General features: G+C 41.4%; 1 protein-coding gene across 4 annotated transcripts in view; it reads left to right on the top strand.

Moving 5' to 3' along the window:
- Positions 1 to 1,623: 1,623 nt before the first annotated feature.
- abca7 (ATP-binding cassette, sub-family A (ABC1), member 7) overlaps positions 1,624 to 19,554 on the top strand; it is a 27,008-nt gene continuing 9,077 nt past the window's right edge. Inside the window, exons 1-32 of one of the 4 annotated variants that reach the window (XM_013910142.1) lie at positions 1,624 to 1,699; positions 3,455 to 3,546; positions 3,793 to 3,886; positions 5,189 to 5,330; positions 5,793 to 5,917; positions 7,109 to 7,227; positions 7,664 to 7,861; positions 7,950 to 8,042; positions 8,227 to 8,464; positions 8,652 to 8,791; positions 9,193 to 9,309; positions 9,399 to 9,596; positions 9,730 to 9,935; positions 10,171 to 10,347; positions 11,426 to 11,648; positions 11,844 to 12,065; positions 12,235 to 12,439; positions 12,705 to 12,818; positions 13,222 to 13,393; positions 13,628 to 13,759; positions 14,499 to 14,638; positions 14,747 to 14,884; positions 15,423 to 15,661; positions 15,826 to 15,883; positions 16,605 to 16,807; positions 17,413 to 17,539; positions 17,642 to 17,665; positions 17,877 to 18,022; positions 18,184 to 18,308; positions 18,417 to 18,518; positions 18,888 to 19,080; positions 19,294 to 19,388. In XM_013910142.1, coding sequence (XP_013765596.1) covers positions 3,481 to 3,546; positions 3,793 to 3,886; positions 5,189 to 5,330; positions 5,793 to 5,917; positions 7,109 to 7,227; positions 7,664 to 7,861; positions 7,950 to 8,042; positions 8,227 to 8,464; positions 8,652 to 8,791; positions 9,193 to 9,309; positions 9,399 to 9,596; positions 9,730 to 9,935; positions 10,171 to 10,347; positions 11,426 to 11,648; positions 11,844 to 12,065; positions 12,235 to 12,439; positions 12,705 to 12,818; positions 13,222 to 13,393; positions 13,628 to 13,759; positions 14,499 to 14,638; positions 14,747 to 14,884; positions 15,423 to 15,661; positions 15,826 to 15,883; positions 16,605 to 16,807; positions 17,413 to 17,539; positions 17,642 to 17,665; positions 17,877 to 18,022; positions 18,184 to 18,308; positions 18,417 to 18,518; positions 18,888 to 19,080; positions 19,294 to 19,388 — 4,571 coding nt within the window. In that variant the 5' untranslated portion in view covers positions 1,624 to 1,699; positions 3,455 to 3,480. Of the gene's footprint in view, positions 1,700 to 3,445; positions 3,547 to 3,792; positions 3,887 to 5,188; positions 5,331 to 5,792; positions 5,918 to 7,108; positions 7,228 to 7,663; positions 7,862 to 7,949; positions 8,043 to 8,226; positions 8,465 to 8,651; positions 8,792 to 9,192; positions 9,310 to 9,398; positions 9,597 to 9,729; positions 9,936 to 10,170; positions 10,348 to 11,425; positions 11,649 to 11,843; positions 12,066 to 12,234; positions 12,440 to 12,704; positions 12,819 to 13,221; positions 13,394 to 13,627; positions 13,760 to 14,498; positions 14,639 to 14,746; positions 14,885 to 15,422; positions 15,662 to 15,825; positions 15,884 to 16,604; positions 16,808 to 17,412; positions 17,540 to 17,641; positions 17,666 to 17,873; positions 18,023 to 18,183; positions 18,309 to 18,416; positions 18,519 to 18,887; positions 19,081 to 19,293; positions 19,389 to 19,554 lie in introns of all 4 variants that reach the window. The other 3 variants (XM_013910145.1, XM_013910144.1, XM_013910143.1) reach the window with 3 other exon arrangements.

Below are 19,554 nucleotides of genomic sequence, written 5' to 3'. Positions count from 1 at the left end.
TCTTTGCAGTGTTCTTTTTCCAGAGTAGAATGATTGTACTGCTTATATCTCTAATGACTTATTGAATTTTAATTTTCTCTGATCCACAAGGGTCAAATATAAACATACCCACTTAAATCTTTTAAGAAGTGCAGTGTAGGGTTCTACAATGTCTAACAAATTGAGAAGGTCAATACCTATTCTTGTTAGAATTGTGATTAAATACAATTTGGAGTTTCTCTTTGCTAGCCTAAGGATTTGTTTGACAATACTCTGGTTTGATCATCAGTTTAAACAACTCTAAGTACAGGTTGTTTGGCTGTGTCATGGCTTTGCAGAGGTCTGGAAGAAGACCCAAATTGCCACCTTAAGATGAAAGGACACAAAGCCTGCTATGAATTAGAAATGGTTGGAACGCCAGTGTCCACAGTGGCATAAGTTTTATATCACCATGGACAGTTCAAGCTCAACTTAAATTTGAAGTTGCCCACATGGACGAGCCAAATGCCTTCTGGAGAAAATCTTTAAGGTGAGATGAGACAAAGATTGAGCTGTTTGGAGGAGCAAAGGTGAGGCTTTCAAACCTAAGACTACTACCAGTTGTCAAGCGTAGTGGTGGTAACATCATGTTTTGTTGCCAGTGGTACTGGTACATTGCAGAAAGTGGATGGAATAAATTCATCAACTTCAACTCAAATCACCAGCTAGACTGTTGAAACTTGGACACAGCTTGGCGTTCCAGGAGGACAATTATGCTTATTTCCAGAAAACCAACCGTTTTAAACGACCTCTACCAATTCTGCTAGGAGGAGTGATAAGTATCCCACAAGTTGTTTTTATGGCTACCAGAACCGTCTGGTCAAGGTGCAACTCTTTCAAGAAGTCGGCACATACAGACATATGCAGTGGCACAGCCCTCCGAACTAAAGAACTCATAATGGACTGCAGGAGGCACAAACAGGGTCACTCCCCTCTAAACATAAGTGGAGATATTTCTCCATCTTCCGATTTTTGGGCATCCACACGTCCGCCAATCGCATCTGGACCCATAACACCAACGCCCTGGTAAAGAAGGCCCAGCAGTAGCTTCACTTCCTCCATGTGAGAAAGAATAACCTGGACTGGAAGCTGCTGCTGCTGGTCTTCTGCCGCTCATCAGTAGAGAGCATGCTCTCCTACTGGGTGTTTTACCTGTTGAACTCTGGTCGGCATGTCAGGTCAATCAGGTCTCACACCTACAGACTCACAAACAGCTACTGATTCCATAAAAATCAATTGGATGCTTATACACTGGTATGCCACTTTAAAAATGTCAGCAGTGCAATGTCTAGTGAAAATGAACTGGTGCCGTTTATGAATTATTAATTGTGATTGTAATGTTTTCAATAGTGTCAGGCTAAAGTTATAATGCTTTGTTGCTTGTATTGATAAAATATCCTTCTTTATGAATTACTTCTTGAACACAAGGGAACGGTTCATATTACTTAAAGCCCTGTGAACCTGTCAGTTCTCTTTTTTCCATGTTTCTTCAGTTACGAAATTATAACAGTAACCAATCGGATTCTTAACCGGCTTTTACGGCCACGCCCCTTTGAATGTGTTTGACCAATCCGCTTCATGTGTGGGCGGAACTTTACGCTGCTATCGCAAACACTGGGAAGTCAATGTCAAGCTGTCGGCCGCTGGAGAGGAGCTTTAAAATCAGCTTTATTACACAGAGGTAATCATTAACATCTGTTTTACACTGAGATAATCAAATTGGTTTCTTTTCACTGTTTTCGTAAATGAGCTGATGTACACAATAGCAACATCACTGTATCGGATGCTAAGACAAGGAAGCTAATGTTTCTTCAAGCTTTTGTAAGCTATTGCCCTTATATTATAAGTTTACGCTTAACCGCTAAATATTGTTGTTGATAAACTTGTAGTTACAGTGTACTTTTGATTTTATTTTATTTCTCTAACATGTCTACTTTAAGAAAAGAATACCTGATTGAATAACCTAATTTCATTCAAGCGGTGCAAAGTTGTAACTTATGTGGATGCGTAGTTTCTGTGTTATGGGAGCATGAATCGTTACTGTACCTTGTTACATCAACACTGCATTAGCTACCTGCTAATGTTTTCCTGTTCTGAAACAGGAAATAACAACCCCGTGAGAAACCTGGCGGTCAAAATAAAGAAAAATATATTTTTAAAAAAAAAGCCGGCTTTAATGGTTATAAAAACTACATCCTACACCTGCACTGACATGCGCAGAGATGCAGACTGTTTTGTAAGGTTTGCAAAGGGAATTAGTCAGAGCAGTTCTAGCTTTACTTAAACAGCTTTATGTTGTTTTCTAAATCTAGAAGAGACCATATTCTGGACGAATGGTTGAGCAAAAGTGAATGCCTTACAGTGAGACAGGTAAGCTGTTTGGATCAGGAGGATTTCAGGATCAAGCATGGGATTGTCTGACTTGAGCAGATCAGAGTGAGCAGAGAAGAAAACCTTTACTCTAAACACACATAGTAAGGCTGGCAGGTTTGTAACTTTTTTCTACATAATTTAAGTCCCCACTAGCCTAGACCTATTGCAGCAGAACTAAGGGAGGGTTTATTGTCGACTGATCCTGTACAAACTTTAAGATTTATCAGAAATTACATATTTAAACCTTTTAATCTTAAAAGGCTTAGGCTCTGTCTCACGTTCTACTTTTAAATGTCCTAGGAACCACAAGTAAGCCATCAGAGTGAAGTGCACCATTTAGGTGATACGGTACTATGAGGTCTTTAAGATAAGATCTGGGCTGATTATTCAATACCTTGTATGGTCTGTCTTCACTAATAACATTTATCATAGTTATAATTTTTTATCATGATAACTCTCGATTTATCATCACCTCGATTTATCGATTTATCATCGCCTCTGTCAGTGCGCCCCAGGGCAGCTGTGGCTACAATGTAGCTTGCCATCACCAGTGTGTGAATGTGTGAATGACTGAATGTAGTGTAAAGCGCTTTGGGGTCCTTAGGGACTAAGTAAAGCGCTATACAAATACAGAGAATATACCATAGTTAACATTAATAATGACACTTCTTTTTCCTTTTAAGAATTTTCTATATCACCCAAAAGGGAAAATACAAAAAGGCATGGAAAGTCCTGACACCAGCTGAAATCAGTCATTAGTAATTTGCCACTTAGTGATAATTAATATCAGGGGCCATAATTTGGAAGTGGAAGGTACATAATTTCACCAGAAACAGGGCATGACCAGGTGCTCCCGCAAAGTTTAGACAAGCCTGTGAAATAAAAGGAGAATACGGTCTGTTCAGGTTACTTAGAACTTTAGTGAAGTATTCAGGACTTATTTTACCTGCTGTGTTTTTGATTGTCAATGATTGCAGTATTGGCTCTGTCTGTCTTTTCTCCTTTGCGTACATTTCACAGTTGCCCTGATGAACTTGTCCTCTTCTCCCCACAGTTTTTCCAGGATCACGTCATGGCCAGGTAGGAGCGATGGGTTTTTTCAGACAACTGTTCCTCCTGCTCTGGAAGAACATCACGTACCGCAGAAGGAACAAGGTGATCACATCTTCACTACTTAGGATAAAAAGCAAGAGATTGTTTGATTCTATAAGGAAGCATAATGAACAAGACACAGACTGCACAGTACATGAGATCATTCTTCAGTTTTCCTGTGTATACATCACCATCTGAAGTATCACAGCACTTATTTGTCAGTTTCATTGCTGGCTATAGTCCTGGCCCGTAAAGGTCACTGATCGTTTGACCTACTGTTAACACCTCTTATGCTCTCCTCTTGTGCAGATCCAGCTCATTATCGAGCTCCTCTGGCCGCTCTTCCTCTTCGTCATCCTTATCTCTGTCCGTCATTCGCACCCTCCTTACAAACAGAGCCAATGTGAGTGATGCTGGGATATTTGTGTCTCTTCACAAACACGCTTACACGTCTTAAAAATGGCCTTTTGCCAACTGGTTAAAGAGGATTAACTCACTCAGAGTGAGTCTTGTGCCACACACGCACATTTGTGTTCTTGACCTGCTTTGATTAGTTCTCTATAAACATGTAGTGACATAACTGGTAACCTAAGAAAACACAGCATGCCAGCTCAGAGTGTAATGGGCAGTTAGTCTGTGCATGATAAAGTTACATCTCACTAACTTTGAGTTTAAGAAGATGTAAACTAGACCAAGTTTTACCTGATAGACAGGTGAACTTCAATTTTACTAGAACAATATACAGAGGCATTTATGGTAACTTCGTTCAAAGGATCAGTAAACGTTCTGTATCAAACACGAAACCTACACGAAATGTTTCCAAGTGCCTCCACTGGACCACAATCAGTAAGGCTGAACAAAGTTAAAGTTTTACATATATATACAGCCATGTGAGAAAGGTCGTCACAGGACTTTATGCAGTTCGGTAAAAAACTAAGCCCACCCATGACCCCTTAGCTTGTAGGTCCACATTTAGCAGCAATAACTTGAAGTAATCATTTCTCTTAGGGTTGTGGAGAGATTTTGTCACACTCTTCACAGCATTGCTGTTCATCACCTTTAGCGTCAATAAAGGTGGAGAACTGAACAAATCACCACCTATGAAGTTGAAGTTTGTTCAGATGAAACTTTACAAACCTGAGTTGTTTCAACATCTTCTTTTTATAGAAAAGAGGCTTTCTCATGGCAACCCTTCCAAAACAAGACAAACTGTTTCAGTCTTTTTTAAATTGCACTAGCATGAACGTTAGCATTTAACACGCTAACTGAGACCTGTACAGTATGAGATGTAGCTCTTGGCTGTTTTGCAGTTTCTCTGAACATTGCATAGTCAAGACCTTCCATTCAATTTTATTTATATAGCACTAAATCACAGAAACAATCGCGTCAATGCTCTTTATATTGTAAGGTAGACCCTACAATAATACATACAGAGAAAAACCCAACAATCACATGACCCCCTATGAGAAAGCACTTTGGCGACAGTGGCAAGGAAAAACTCACTTTTAACAGGAAGAAACAGGTGGATTTGCTGGGATGTCCACTAATGGGAAGATTGTGGCACTGTTTTAACACACAGCTGAATCCTAGGATAGGATGTTAGGATTATTGCTCAGTCTAGTACCTGGTGGATGTATTTTAGGTCACTTCTACAGTATTTTCATTGTTTTGTGGCTCAGGCTGATCTCCTTTTCTTTCCTTGTAGGTCACTTTCCAAACAAAGCCCTGCCGTCAGCAGGGACCTTGCCCTGGATTCAGGGCATTATCTGCAACATCAACAACCCTTGCTTCCACAGCCAGACACCAGGAGAGACACCCGGCCAAGTTGGCAACTTTAACAACTCCATGTAGGTAGATCGGAGATTAAAAACATGGCCAACCACCTAGAGTGGTGCAGTTTAGAGTAGGATCATTGCTTTAACGGTACAGTACTAGTATTCTGATTACAAGTGTTCTGAAACAAGAAAAACTGTAAGTATATTTTAGAAATAAAGCAACCTCACCTGCATCTTTCAGCTCATTTGCAAAAATGTGCATACATTGCACGACTTTATATAAACATATCGTATAGGAATAGTTTTAAAATATTTCTGAAGGAAATCAGAACACTTGTCTTCAGGCAATATGACGTAAAAGCTCACAGTTTTGCATTATTTTACTGTACACAACAGTGTACAGTAAAGTAAGGCAAATTTAGGACTAGCAGGCAATATGATTGAATAGACTTGGTCTGTATACAAACATGAAGTCAGTGTTTGCTGTCATTAAGTATCACACACACTCTCAATCTCACTGTTGTTTTCCTCCAGACTGTCTCGGCTTCTAGTGGATGTCCAGGCCGTTCTGGCCTACAGTGGTAATCAGAGCTTCGCCGGCTTTCAGAAGCTAATGGAGAGCGTCCGGAAGCTGGGACAAAGAAGTGGAGCTCTGCCAAGTACTGCAGCTTGTTTCAGTCTGTTGAAGCATTGATCCAAGGAATACATATTAAACTGAGGGCAAACTTTGAAGAGGGGCAGTTTAGAATTTCTTTCTTAAATGGGCACCATTAGCCAGAAAGAGTCATGAATAAGTACAGTCATTGTGGCAGAACATGAAGCTTTACATAAAGTCAATGTTTAGCTGGGGGGGCTTTCTTTAGGTTTAGTTGCCATGTAGCTGCGCTTTATCCCCGCTTTTCACACAAATGCAAAAACCTTCTTTGTTTTTAAAAGAAATAGGGGGAAGAAACAAGAATTTATACAAAGAAAGGAATGTTGGATTAACTTTGATGTATCTGAGCAGGCCTTACTCAGTATGTGTACGTGTGGTTTAAGCACAGCTGAATGATTGTGTCTTATTGCTGTTGTGAAAGCAGGACATAGTGATTGCTTAGCTTGCCCTGCCTCGGTCATATTGAGTTACTTCCCCTGTTGAACAAGAGACTGAATGAAAGCAGGTTGTCAGTGTTTTGTTTTTCTACAGCAAGGCAAACATTAACATGTGCTCAGGTCTTAGTTTAAAGAACCTGCTGCACTGTTTCATTTGGGTAACTGTTTGGAAGGATGAAATTAATATTTAGTTAAACCTCACAGGAGACAAGTAGAAGAGAAAAAGAAGGTTATTCTTGGTGAACCAGTTTTAAATTTCTAGATAAGAAAAACAAAAATATAAGGAAGGGTTAGTATCGATGAGTTTATGTGAGCAGAAATCATACAAGCAAACACATGGAGAAAGCTGCTGCACTGTTCTGTGACCTGCAAGTCATTAATAATGAACCAGTGACTGGAACCGGGCTGATTCTATTCTGCCTCCCTGTAGCTGGTCGCATTTTAACTTTATGAGTTTGTAATTGTGTTTTTTTACTCTCAGCAGCAGGAAAAATCTTTTTTTTAATTATGATAAAGCTGATAAAATAGAAAATAAGGCTCAAATCTATCAAACACGTCAGTATGAAAAGGAAGAAACTATCGGACGTCATGTGCTACCTGAAAAAAACTACAAATTAACTGTGCTAACTTTAAGTTTAAAGTGTTGATACTGCAAACTCAGCTGCAAGCTCTATTCTAGATGTTAAGTGTTGATTCTAGCTTGGACTTTGATTTGTGGGGTTTTGGCTGTAATCTTAATCTGTGTATTTCCACTGCAGATCTCCCAGTAAAACAATACCTGAGACCAAATGAGACATTTTCCACCTTCCTCCTGACCAATGCCAGTATGTCACCTGTGAATGTGGACACACTGCTGAATGCTAGACTTAATTTTCAGGTTGGTTACCGGCTTAAATCACAAATAAACCCATTATCTGCTCTGTAGAACTAAAACTATTTTGGCCTAAGTGGTTAATCCCTTTTAGGATTAAAGATATAAACCAATCTAATGTAAAATTTTACACAGAATAAATAACATTTATTACAGAGAGAAGAATAAGAAAGATATAATCCAAAATGAAAATAAGATTTCTGTCACTAACAAGTCTTTGAGGTGTTTGCCACCAAAGTTACATTATGTGCTGAAAAGCAGTTACTGTAACTTGTTACAGGAAAGTCATGTAATTTGTGATGATATTTTAATGTAAACTGTTAGTTTTCCCTTTAAGGCATCACTGAATTTTTTTTGTTGGGTCAGTAGCAAGCATATTACCTTTGTATTGTTTTTGTCTGATGGCCAAACATCCTTAAAAGTACGTTTTTGTCCACTCCAGACTACACTGGCTGTAGCGGAGATGCAGCTAAAGGACATGGTGTGTAATAGAAGTGTCCTAGAACAGCTGCTGACGGTGGACGGAGGAGAAACCGCCATGACTGATCTTCAGACCCAGATGTGTTACTTACCAGCTGATGTGCTGCAGGAGACCGAGCGCCTTTTCCTGTCTCAGCTCGACTTGACCAAGTTGTGGACGGTAAGCATCGACTGATGGAGAAACCAGCGCGAAATTTAGTGAATTCAAAGCAGCACGAGTAACACGGGCCACCTCTTGTCCCTGTCAGAGAGACCGTCTAATGGCCAACGCTGGAGAACTCAGGGCCATCAGTCAGGCTGTCACCTCAGTTTCCCAGGAGCTCACTGCCCTCCTGGATGATGTAAGAGCACATTAGATTCAGTCTATATCTCTATTTTAATCACACTGGACATGATCAGTTTGAGGTGCTTCAGGACCTAAGACCATCAGACCTTCATCATTTTTTGTCGTATTTCTCTCTCACCTATTTTCGCCCTTCATTTCTGCCTCTTCTATGCTTCTTGTTCCTTCTTCACTTCTTTCAGATCTCCTCCCTCTCCAGTTTTGCAGACATGAGCGCAGCTCTTCGTGTCCTGTCTCCAGAAAATCGCACAGCGATGCCCAGAGAAAGTTTCAGAGCTTTTTCAAAGATCGTGTGCGGTCACCATGAACTTGACGGTGAACGCATCCCGTCCCTTAACTGGTATGAAGACAATGACATCAAGTCCTTTTTGGGCAAAAATGGCACAGAGGACGTGAATGTGGAACACAACAACAATACAAGTAAGACGCTGTGCAGTTTCTGTGGCAGGATGTTAATGGCAATATGTGCAGACAAGACCTGGCTTGAGGCCTTGATCCTTCTGTACTTCAGGGTGCACTTGCACCACTTAAATCAACACAACCCCACTGAGAAACACCTGTGTTGTTTAACGATTGTCCTGCTTGGCGGGTTTTTTGCTTCCTGCAGCTCCCTTCTGTAAAAATCTGATCCAGGCGCTGGAGTCCAACCCTCTGTCTCGCATTGTGTGGAGAGGAATCAAACCTTTGTTCATAGGAAAACTCCTCTACACACCCAACACTCCTGCAGTCCAGCAAGTTATGAAAGAGGTACAGCAATCTTATACTCACTGTTTTATAAACAGAAGGTGTCTTCAGACCAGGATGTTTTAGGTTTTTATCCACAAAATTCAAACAATTTCCACAGTGGTTTTTTTTGTTCCTGTCTTCCTCCCCCCAACACCAACTACTCAGGGCACGTGGTTGCCCCTCCCTGGAGGTCTCTTCCTGTTAAAAAGGAGTTTTTCCTCTCCACGCTTGCCAAGTGTTTGCTCATAGAGGATTGTCTGATAGTTGGGGTTTTCCTTGTGTTATTTTAAGGTCTTTATCTTACAATATGACATTATATGAAAAAAAATTAAATTAAAAAGGAAACCTGGACTAATATTACCTTCTGTAAGATGTGTCAGACGTGACTTCTTAAGCTAACTTTAAGTTCGGTTCCGCTGAAGGTGAACAAAACATTTGAAGACCTGCAGATTATCCAGGAGCTAAATGAAGCCTGGCTTGAGGTGGGACCACAAATCAAGAGCTACATGGAGACCAGTGTGGAGGTTAAGATGCTACAGGTCAGACTTTCTCTCACTACAAGAGGAAAGAGTGAAATATATAGCATTTTTCAGTCATAATAATGTGTCTGTGTATGTGTTTGCGATAGGATTTGTTAAGGCAGCCAGAGATTGCAGTACTGGTTAACCTGCGTTTGGAAGACACACCCTGGACAGCTTCACGCATCGCACGCTTCCTATCGACACCCTCTCCAGATATCCCACGGAGGCCCGGAGCACCGCTGACCTGGCTGGACATCTACAATGACATAAACCAAACTATCTCCACTCTTGCACAAGTCACAGAGGTTCTCCTCCTTTGCTGTTATTTATTTTTAAATATTAATAAAATAGAAAAGTGAAGTTTGCTTAAAGCCTAATTCCACCTTCCTTGTGATTGTCTGTTTATATCTTCCGCACGTTTTCCTTCGTCTCCTGCAGTGCTTCTCTCAAAACAAACTGGAGGGGCTGGAAACTGAGGGTCAGCTGATTGAAAGAGCGCTGGAGCTACTAGAGGACAGGCAGTTCTGGGCAGGTGTTGTTTTCCTGCTGCCCAACACTTCCTCGTCTGAGTTGCCCCCACATGTCACATACAAGATCCGTATGGACATTGATGATGTGACCCGCACCAGCAAGCTCAAAGACCGGTACTGAGAAGTACTGTTCCTGTTATAGTTCATTACTATCAGCAGTAGCTTATTCCTTTTAACCAACACTTTACAGCAGTTAAACACAGGGCTGCTCCTGCTGTTATTGTTTGTTCTGGATAATGCTGTAATTAAACTAACCATACTGAGACAGCCTCATCATGAAAACAGGGAAGACCTTGGAAGGTTTCTCTAGCACTTTAATTCTTGATTTCATGATTTCTTTTAACTTCAGGTTTTGGGATCCGGGTCCAGCTGCTGACCCTTTCAGTGACATGCGTTATATTTGGGGTGGTTTCGTGTATGTTCAAGACCTGGTGGAGAGAGCGGTGAGCCGAGTGCTTACCGGAATTCGACAGACTACCGGCATCTACGTCCAGCAGATGCCCTACCCCTGCTATGTGGACGATGTGTGAGTTGTAAATGGATGTTGTGAACTTTCTTGATCTATAGTCGAGTTTTTCGTCTAGAGCAGCTGTAGGTGAGGAGAGAGAGTTACGCTGGATCCGAACAGAACTGAGAGGTCTCTGTTTAACCTGTCAGCCCCTGTCTCTGTGTTTCTGAGATAGCTGAATCTGCTGTCCTTGAGGGGAAACATTAAGCCATGACAACGAGGAAAATCTCTTTCATATCTCAAATTTATTCTCTTCCTTTTCAGTCATTCTGTAGATTTTTGCTTGGGATCATAAACTCGTAACACAATTTGGGCCGACCTTTAGCTGTAAGCAAATGGCTTCACATTTGACTCTAGAATACTTTGGTGGAGAGATGAGTTCATGGTCGACTCGGTGATTGCAAGGTGGACAGGCACCGTGGCTACCAAAAATGTGTAAACCACTACTCCACCATCACCTTGACCAGTTGGTTTAAGGTGTTAGTGCTGATGTGCTGTGTTTGGTTTTTGCCAGATGTGGTCCTGTGCATCGTGGCCAAACATCTCCGATTTGGTCTTTCCAAAGGACATTGTTCCATAAGTCTTGTAACTTTGCAAACCAGCTTTGTGCTATCATCCCTTCCAAACAAGCCACACTTGTTCCATCCTTTTCTAATTCTGCTTTTATAAACTAACTTAAGCTAACTTATAAACTAATACTAAATGTATTAGAAAAATCATTAGAAGTAGTAGAACTAGTAGTACCTTTACTAAAGAAACCTGCTGAAGAGAGAAGCTGGAGAATAAACATGGACGAAAAATAATTATAGGCACGATCCAAACAGAGTAAAAAAATGTATAAAACTTAATATTTTACAGTGAGCGTGGTTTTTGGAAGCTGAGTATAATATCAGAGTGCAACAAGATCAGCTTCTTGTAATAACAAGTTGAGTGTCTGGGAGTTTCCGAGTTCATTTGATAGGGCTGTTGGAGTGCAGCTCTGGAAAGCCTTCATAATTGTCACATTTTTGTGTTTAACACTTGCTGCTGTAGCCTTCCGTGTATCACTGGTTTAACATCAGCACACACATTTCGTCTTTGGTTATTTTCCCCACAGTTTTCTTCGAGTGCTAAACCGCTCTCTGCCGCTTTTCATGACACTGGCGTGGATCTACTCTGTGGCCATGATCATCAAAGGTGTGGTGTACGAGAAGGAGGCGAGGCTGAAGGAAACCATGAGGATCATGGGTCTAGGAACTGGGACACTTTGGTTCAGCTGGTTCATCAGCAGCATAGTGCCATTCCTGGTTTCTGCGGCACTGCTCATCGCTCTGCTCAAGGCAAGATGATGATCCGTCATCACACGCACACTACATTGCAACCCTGTAGGCTGAACAGGAAAATGTGAACATCACAAAGTCTGCAGTCATATTTTTTTTAAGTAATGAGAGAATTTTTCTAGTGGAAATGATTTGTGTATTAAAGTGTTTTATAGTTTCTCGTGATGACTAACACGTTTTGGGTTTTTTTTGCAGTGGGGCGACATCTTGCCGTACAGCAACCCAGCCGTTATTTTTTTCTTCCTCACAGCTTTTGCCACCGCCACCATCATGCAGTGTTTCCTCATCAGCACCTTCTTTTCAAAGGCCAACCTGTCAGCTGCCTGCGGGGGACTCATCTACTTCGGACTCTACCTGCCTTACGTCCTGTGTGTCGCCTGGAGAGACCACCTCAACAGCACACACCGAATCTTAGCTGTAAGTAAAAAAAATGATAGGGTGCAGTCATCAGGGAACATTTTATAGGGAAAAGGAATCCCTTAATTGTTAAATATGAGCATGGGCCTTATGTGAGAGTGCTTAGTTTTATTTATGAATGTCAGTCAATGATTTAACAGGGTGTAATGTGACTGTCTGTTTCTCTCAGAGTTTCCTTTCTCCTGTGGCCTTTGGCTTTGGCTGTGAGTATTTCTCTCAGTATGAAGAGCAAGGCGTGGGCATTCAGTGGTACAACCTGCACTCCAGCCCTGTGGAGGGAGACCGATACAGCTTTACTGTCTCCATAGTTATGCTGTATGTGGATGCCTTCATCTATGCCATCGCTGCCTGGTACATCGAAGCAGTGTTTCCTGGTATGGATGTTTCCTGCTTTATCTTAGCTATGCTGTAGATATTTTACATCTGTTTATCTGTTAAAAGGTGCGAGACGACCACGGTCTTCTGTCCTGTGTCTCAAACTGGAATCTTTTGTTTGTGTTTCACTTTATGTGTTTAGTTCAGAGACAAACTAAAGTTGTTCAGTGGCATAACATTGTAGCCACCACTGGCTATCTTTTTAAACACTGTAATGTTATCCTTTGGATGAATGTGTGCATAAGTTTGTGTTTTATACACCAGGTGAGTATGGGATCCCCAGGCCATGGTACTTCATCTTTCAGCTCAACTACTGGGGAGGTGTTCCCCTTGAAGCAGGCATGCCGATCCCCCCTGCACCTACAGAACAGAATGAAGGTACTGTTTCATTTTCCACTGCAGGTTCCCAAAGGAAGGCTCATTACTGTCACTTATCGTTTATATAAGGTGCTTTTTTATTGGACAGAGTTTTAGTAACCTGTCATCCTGCACCGTGATGACTTTTGAGCTCAGCTCTTTATGCCAGTTTAAAGACATTCCTGGCAAATTTGCAGTTTTAAGACCATTGAGTACAAATCAAGGTAATGAGATGAGACTATAAGCCAATTAATTAAAACGATTTTAGAAAACAAGGAGACTGAAGTTGAGCCTAGACCCATAATCCTTTTCAATTTGTTTTTTGTGTTCTTGCATTTGTTTTGTTGTTTTAAGGCATAATAATGTGCTGTTTTCCCTTCACATATTCACAGATTTAATATTGCCTTTTTATACCTGTAATTAGATCACATTGAACCAGAACCCAGTAACATGATTCTGGGCGTAAGCATCAGAAATCTGGTGAAAATCTACAAGAAGGGGGGGAAACTGGCCGTAAACCACCTGAACCTGAAGTTCTATGAGGGGCAGATCACTTCTTTCCTGGGCCACAATGGAGCCGGCAAAACCACCACCATGTAAGAGCAGCTAGCTGAAAGTTAGACTGTGGATCACAAACATAATTTACATGCAGAATTTTTGGAGCTTCATTAACTGAAATGTGGTTTTACAAACAAAGCTGTGGCTGTGCGGCTTCAAATTTTAAAATCACATTAGAATAAATGGTTAATGAGAGATGTGATTGTAGTTTCATGTAGATGGCACGTTGGGTCAGTATGGTTTTTTTTTTTTATGTGTCTGATGTTTGATAGATCTGTCCTGACCGGTCTGTTCCCACCCACCTCTGGGACCGTGTACATCAAAGGGATGGACATCCGCCATGACATGGACCTCATCAGGAGGACGCTGGGAGTTTGTCCCCAGCACAACGTCCTGTTTGACATGTAAGGCCTGCTCACAAGCTCTGATTGCAACTGATTTTATGTAGCTTGCATGTAGCTTCTTAAGTGGTTATTGTAATTTATTAAATTTATTTTCCTGATTGTTTAATGAAATGAAACACTTTAATTAGGAAAGAAAACTACCAAATTAGCTGTTTTGGCTATTCTTTAGCTTATAAATCGTTTCATGTTAGCTGAAAGTCAAAAAATTGAAATTTAATGAAACTTGTTTTACATCATTTGCACTCAGGTGCCTTTTAGAACTTGTTTTTTCACTTGTGGTTGAACATAATTTAAAAAGAGACAACAACGTACACTTCACTTGGGAAGGAATTGAGCTGTGAAAATTCTCACAGCTCTCTGTAGATGCAGATAAACTGTCAAACTGCATTTACAAGACTCCAAGGGCTATGTTTGTGACACGCGTCGCCTTTCATCACGTCACAATTGTAAACCAAAGTAAACGGCTAACATCATGCTGAAGTGGCCTCTGATTATCTTCGGGTGGCCCAGCCAAAGACTTAATCCCTATACACATTGATGGCGAGACCAGACGATGGCACTTAACAGATGCTTGAAGACATCTGCCAGGAAGAAGAATAAACAGCCTTTATTGAGACATACAAGGCCCGAGCTGCAACGTGTTGAAACAACGTTCAGAATACCTTTTTTTTTTCATAGTGTAGACTGTTTTGATCAGATTTCTATTAAAGAGTTATTTCATATTTTCTCCTTCTTTCAGGCTGACGGTAGAGGAGCATGTGTGGTTTTATGGCTGTATGAAGGGTTTGTCTGAAGCAGAGGTGAAGGCGGAGCTGGACACTTTGCTGGAGGATGTCGGCCTCCTGCACAAGCGACACGAACAGACCAAAAACCTTTCAGGTAAAGTTACTAGTTTAACTCCAGTGTGTTGAGACTTTATGCATGAAAAACAACAGGTTTGTTTTTCAGTCAGTTTTCTTTTCAAGCTTGAAATTTTCCATTTGTCAGGCGGCATGCAGAGGAAGCTGTCTGTGGCGATAGCGTTTGTCGGAGGCTCAAAGGTGGTCGTCCTGGATGAACCTACAGCTGGGGTTGACCCGTACTCCCGCAGAGGGATCTGGGACCTGCTGCTCAAATACCGCAAAGGTGCTGTGAACAGTGTTTTCTGATCAGGGTTTGAGGGTGAGAAGAAAGCACATTTTAGCCAGGAGACTAAACAGTCATTTGTTGGTTCTTTGTTTAAAGATAACATTCTTCTTGTTATGTTTAGTGGGAAACATGAAACCAAAAAGCAGACTAGCAGGCAAACTTAATAAACAGTAAAACTAGCCTTTATTTAGGCGAGACATAAAAATCCAACAAGCAGCAGAAACACAAAGGCTATTGATTCAAGTGGGGTGGAAAACACAGGCAGGCAAAGATGGGATTTAAGTGCACACTAGGGTAGTTGATGGCAATGGAAGACACCAGGGAACACATCTGAAACTAATCAGGGGAAAACAAGACAAAAGAACTAAAACTAAATACAATGCACACAGGACAGGACAAATAAAACGGGAAGTAATTGAGCAAAGGAACCTTGATCCACATCTCTGTAAAGCCTGGATATGCTTGTCTTTCTTTCGAGATCTTTATTCTGAGACTTAAGAAAATAAATCCCACTAACGTGCTCTTTCCCCCTCAGACCGGACCATCATCCTGTCCACCCACTACATGGACGAGGCAGAGTTGTTAGGTGACCGGATCGCCATCATCTCTCAGGGGAAGCTGCGCTGCTGTGGCTCACCGCTCTTCCTTAAGTCCCAGCTGGGGTCTGGCTACTACCTCACTGTGGTGAAGAGGGAAGGACTGGACACCAGCACTCCCAGTAATTTCAGTATTTCCACCAGTACCAGCTCCAACAAGCTCCCTCCTCTCATCAAGGTTTGTTTTCATTTATATTCATCATAAAAATGAAAGCAAATTTAAAGTTTTAATTGTTTATCTATTACCTTGCTGTTATATAGTTTTTATAATTTGCACATAAGTTTAAAGAAAGCACAGAAATGTGGAGTACTGAAAGAACCATTCTCTGCTCTATGTTTCAGGACAGTGACTCGTCACTGAGTGAAGACACCGGGCTGGGAAGTGAGGATAGCAGCTCATGTGAGTGTAAACTACATTAATTGATCATTAGCAAGGTTGAGCACCAATGTAAAAGCAGACGTTTTGGTGGTTTGTTGGTCTGGAGCAAAGAAACTGCAATTATCATTTGCAGATGAGACCGAAACAAAAATATTAGCGCCACATTTGCGAAAACAAAGCACAACATTTCAGTACAAACACCTCATATCAACTGTCAGCACAGTGGTGGAGGGGTGATGATTTGAGCTTATTTTGAAGCCACGGGATGTGGCCATCACACCAAAAGCTTGGTCAAAACAAGAAAATGATCTCAGGACAACAGAACAGCTGAAAAACTGAAGAATCGAGGCTTTGCTCTCGCCAAGTCCAGACCTCAACCTGATTGAAATGCTGTGACCTGTGCATAAATGAATGCACACAAACATCAATGAACTAAAGCAATTTTGTAATAAAAGTGGGTTTAAAATTCACCCACAACAATTTGAGAGACTGATAAAGTCTTATAGAAAATGGTTATTTCCATTTCTTGCTGTTAAGCTGGTTCTACAAACTATTTAGTCGTGGGCTGTGTCCGTGGACTTCCTCCTGTTTTGCATTAAACCTCTGAAGTTGCATTTTGTCGGGTTTATGTGTAGCTTTGAATATGTAGCTTACAATAGGAGAGACTGAAAATGTTGAGTACATGTTTGAAAACATCTTTAGAAGCAATTTCAAATCACATTCATCATCATCTTCATGGCAGATTTGGCAGCTTTGCTGTCGCTGGTTCAACACCACATCCCTGGCGCCAGACTGGTGCAGGAGTCTAGACGTGAGGCGGTGATCAACCTGCCACAGACGGCCGCCAAAGACAGCAGCCTGGCCATCCTACTGATCGCACTGGACCAGAGACTGACTGAACTGGGAATCAGCAGCTACGGGCTGTCAGACAGCACGCTGGAGGAGGTGAGACAATGTTACAGTTACATTTCCCAGTTACATCACTGGAAAATATGAAACTAGGTCAGTGAGTGCTTGGTTGTGATAAAACTAGTATAAAAATCTCCTATTACACAGTAATCGATATAGTGAATGCACGGTCCACAAGGGTGATGTAAAAGTAAACGGATTGAATGGCGTATTATCCGTCTCTTCAGGAAGGGTGGATATTTGTGGAGCTGCCAGTAACAGGCTTAATATTAGCCTTCGATTAGCACTGATAGCAGATTTGTGGAGCCTGATAAGTCATATTTGCATGATTTACCTTCTCACTCTCTGCTCCTTTGCAAGGTTTCTGGATGCTCCCTTCACTGCCACCTGCTGTCTGCAGCTTACACCGTTAAGGAAATGCCTCAGTTTGAACTTAAAATTGCTTTGGCTGAGTTTTTATAAGAAACTCCTGCAACAGAGTGGAGTATCAAATGTCCTTTAAGACATTGTAGATTTCCACTGTTTCCACAAATAAAATGTTGTGGGGTTTATTTATTGTTTCTTTGTTTTCGTTTTCACACTCTTTGAAAGAGTGCCTTGTTGTGCATGTACGGAGGATTTAAATTTAAAGTATTTTCCAGATCTTTCTGCGGGTGGCCGAGGAGACAGGTGTGGACACTGAAGCAGAGGTGCAGCCTGAATCACCCCACAGCCAGCAGCCGTCAGGACAGGGAACTGATGGCCATCCTCTAGATGAAGCAGAAACAGGTGTGTGTGTGTATACGCACACAATCACACACATATCACATATCATGCACATGTAAGTGTTCTGTTTCCCCTTGTGACTGTTTGTTTCCAAAATGCTGCCAGGAAGGAAAAAGCCTCATAGAAAAGGTACTCTCAGCTCGCAACTGGCTGAAAATAATTATTAGATGAGATTCATTTTTTTCAGTAGAATTTAAGTGAAATGCAAAAAAAGTAGACGTAAATTATGACATTTCAGTTTTTTTCTCTGGTTTATTTGGACGTGTCTAGGTCCAAGTATTTATCAGTTAAATGTACATTAACAGTCCAGGTTCTCACATTGTGTTTTTCTTGTCAGCAGAACCTCAGGAGACAGACCTGCTGAATGGCGATGGCCACGGTGGGGTGCCTGCAACTGGCTGGTGGCTGACATGGCAGCAGCTGAGAGCGCTCTTCATCAAACGCTGGCTTTACGCTCGGAGGAGCCGTCGGGGAATCTTTGCCCAGGTTAGACTATCTGTCAGCAGCTGACTAAAATATCCACCCACTTCTACCGCTATGCCTTTTTCTTTGAAATTAGCTGCTTGTCATTAGCTACATGTTGCAGAATGATAGTTATTCTGAAACATAGACGGATATCTTTAAGGACGTCTCGATTTGTGCCTCAGATCGTTCTCCCTGCTGTATTTGTGCTGATCGCCCTGCTCTTCAGCCTTATTGTTCCTCCTTTTGGGAAGTACCCTGCCCTGCAGTTGCATCCCTGGATGTACGGCGAGCAGTACACCTTCTTCAGGTACCCCACATTGAGTCGTAACTGCCTCCAAAAGCTCCCTCGGCATTTTGTTTCTGTTATTGAGCATATTATTGAGGAATTCTTTCATCTGTGTTTTTATATTCACAGCAACGATGATCCTGGAAACCCAGCCATGGAGAATCTGCTTGAAGCTCTCCTTGACCAGCCTGGATTTGGTACCAAGTGCATGGAAAAGGAGGACAACATGACGTAAGATCATCCCATTGAACTGGTTTCAGTGGTATTTATGGAGGCAGTAGTAAAGATAGAAGGACTTGTGGTGCTGAGACATCATGATGTTAAATACAGTGTATTAGGCACCAGAAAATATTTATTTTCCTTACACAGATATTACTGCTGTGGCTAAAATGTATGCACGTTTTCCTCAGGTTTTCAGAAAGTGTCGGTTTTAGTTTGGTTACAGAGTGGTTAGACAATATAAAACCTCCAGTGGCATTCAGCTGAAATTGCATCTCTCTATAAGTAAACATATAGATTTGAGTAAATCTGCGTACTTTTTTAAAAATATTTTCACTGCACATCGATGACTATGACACCAAAACTGTCTTCTCCCTGCAGGGATCCTCAGTGTGAAGCTGGGCGGGGTGGTTTATTCATGAGGCCACAGTTATCTTACTCTACCTGGGACATGTTCAGCAGAGGCAACTGGAGCAGAGACAGACCCTCACCTGAATGTCAGTGCAGCACAGAAGACGTCTACCGAATGCTCCCCGAGTGTCCTGAGGGTGCTGGAGGGCTTCCGCCTCCACAGGTCAGCGCGGGCTCAATCAGGACTGATTTACTGTAACACAGTGATCAGATCTCTGCACCATCAGAAAATATCACCAGTTAACTCATAACAGAACCAACATTATCTGAATTTTTGTCATGAAATGTTTGTTTTCGTTAAATACTGTAGACTACGTCTGTACTGTACTGGACCCCAGTGCTTTCAACTGACCTATTGCAGTTTTTTATTTTTCAGATTAAAAGGCCGACTGGAGACATCCTGCAAAATCTGACAAGTTATAACATCTCAGATTACCTGGTGAAGACCTACTCTCAAATCCTTAAGAAAAGGTACTTCATTAACTCAACACAATAAAAATATACATATAGCTATTAGGGGTGCAACGATACACAAAATTCACAGTTCGGTTCGATACTTTGGTGTCACGGCTTGATATTTTTTCGATACAAAAAAAAGTTCATGCCTTTTTAATTTGTCATTTATTAAAATTATAAA

Source organism: Pundamilia nyererei, unplaced genomic scaffold (assembly GCF_000239375.1).
Source record: "Pundamilia nyererei isolate P.nyererei 1_Seehausen unplaced genomic scaffold, PunNye1.0 scaffold00036, whole genome shotgun sequence".
Lineage (NCBI taxonomy): Eukaryota > Metazoa > Chordata > Actinopteri > Cichliformes > Cichlidae > Pundamilia > Pundamilia nyererei.
Note: the sequence above shows the minus strand (reverse complement) of the source record. Positions and strands in the feature narration are given on the sequence as shown.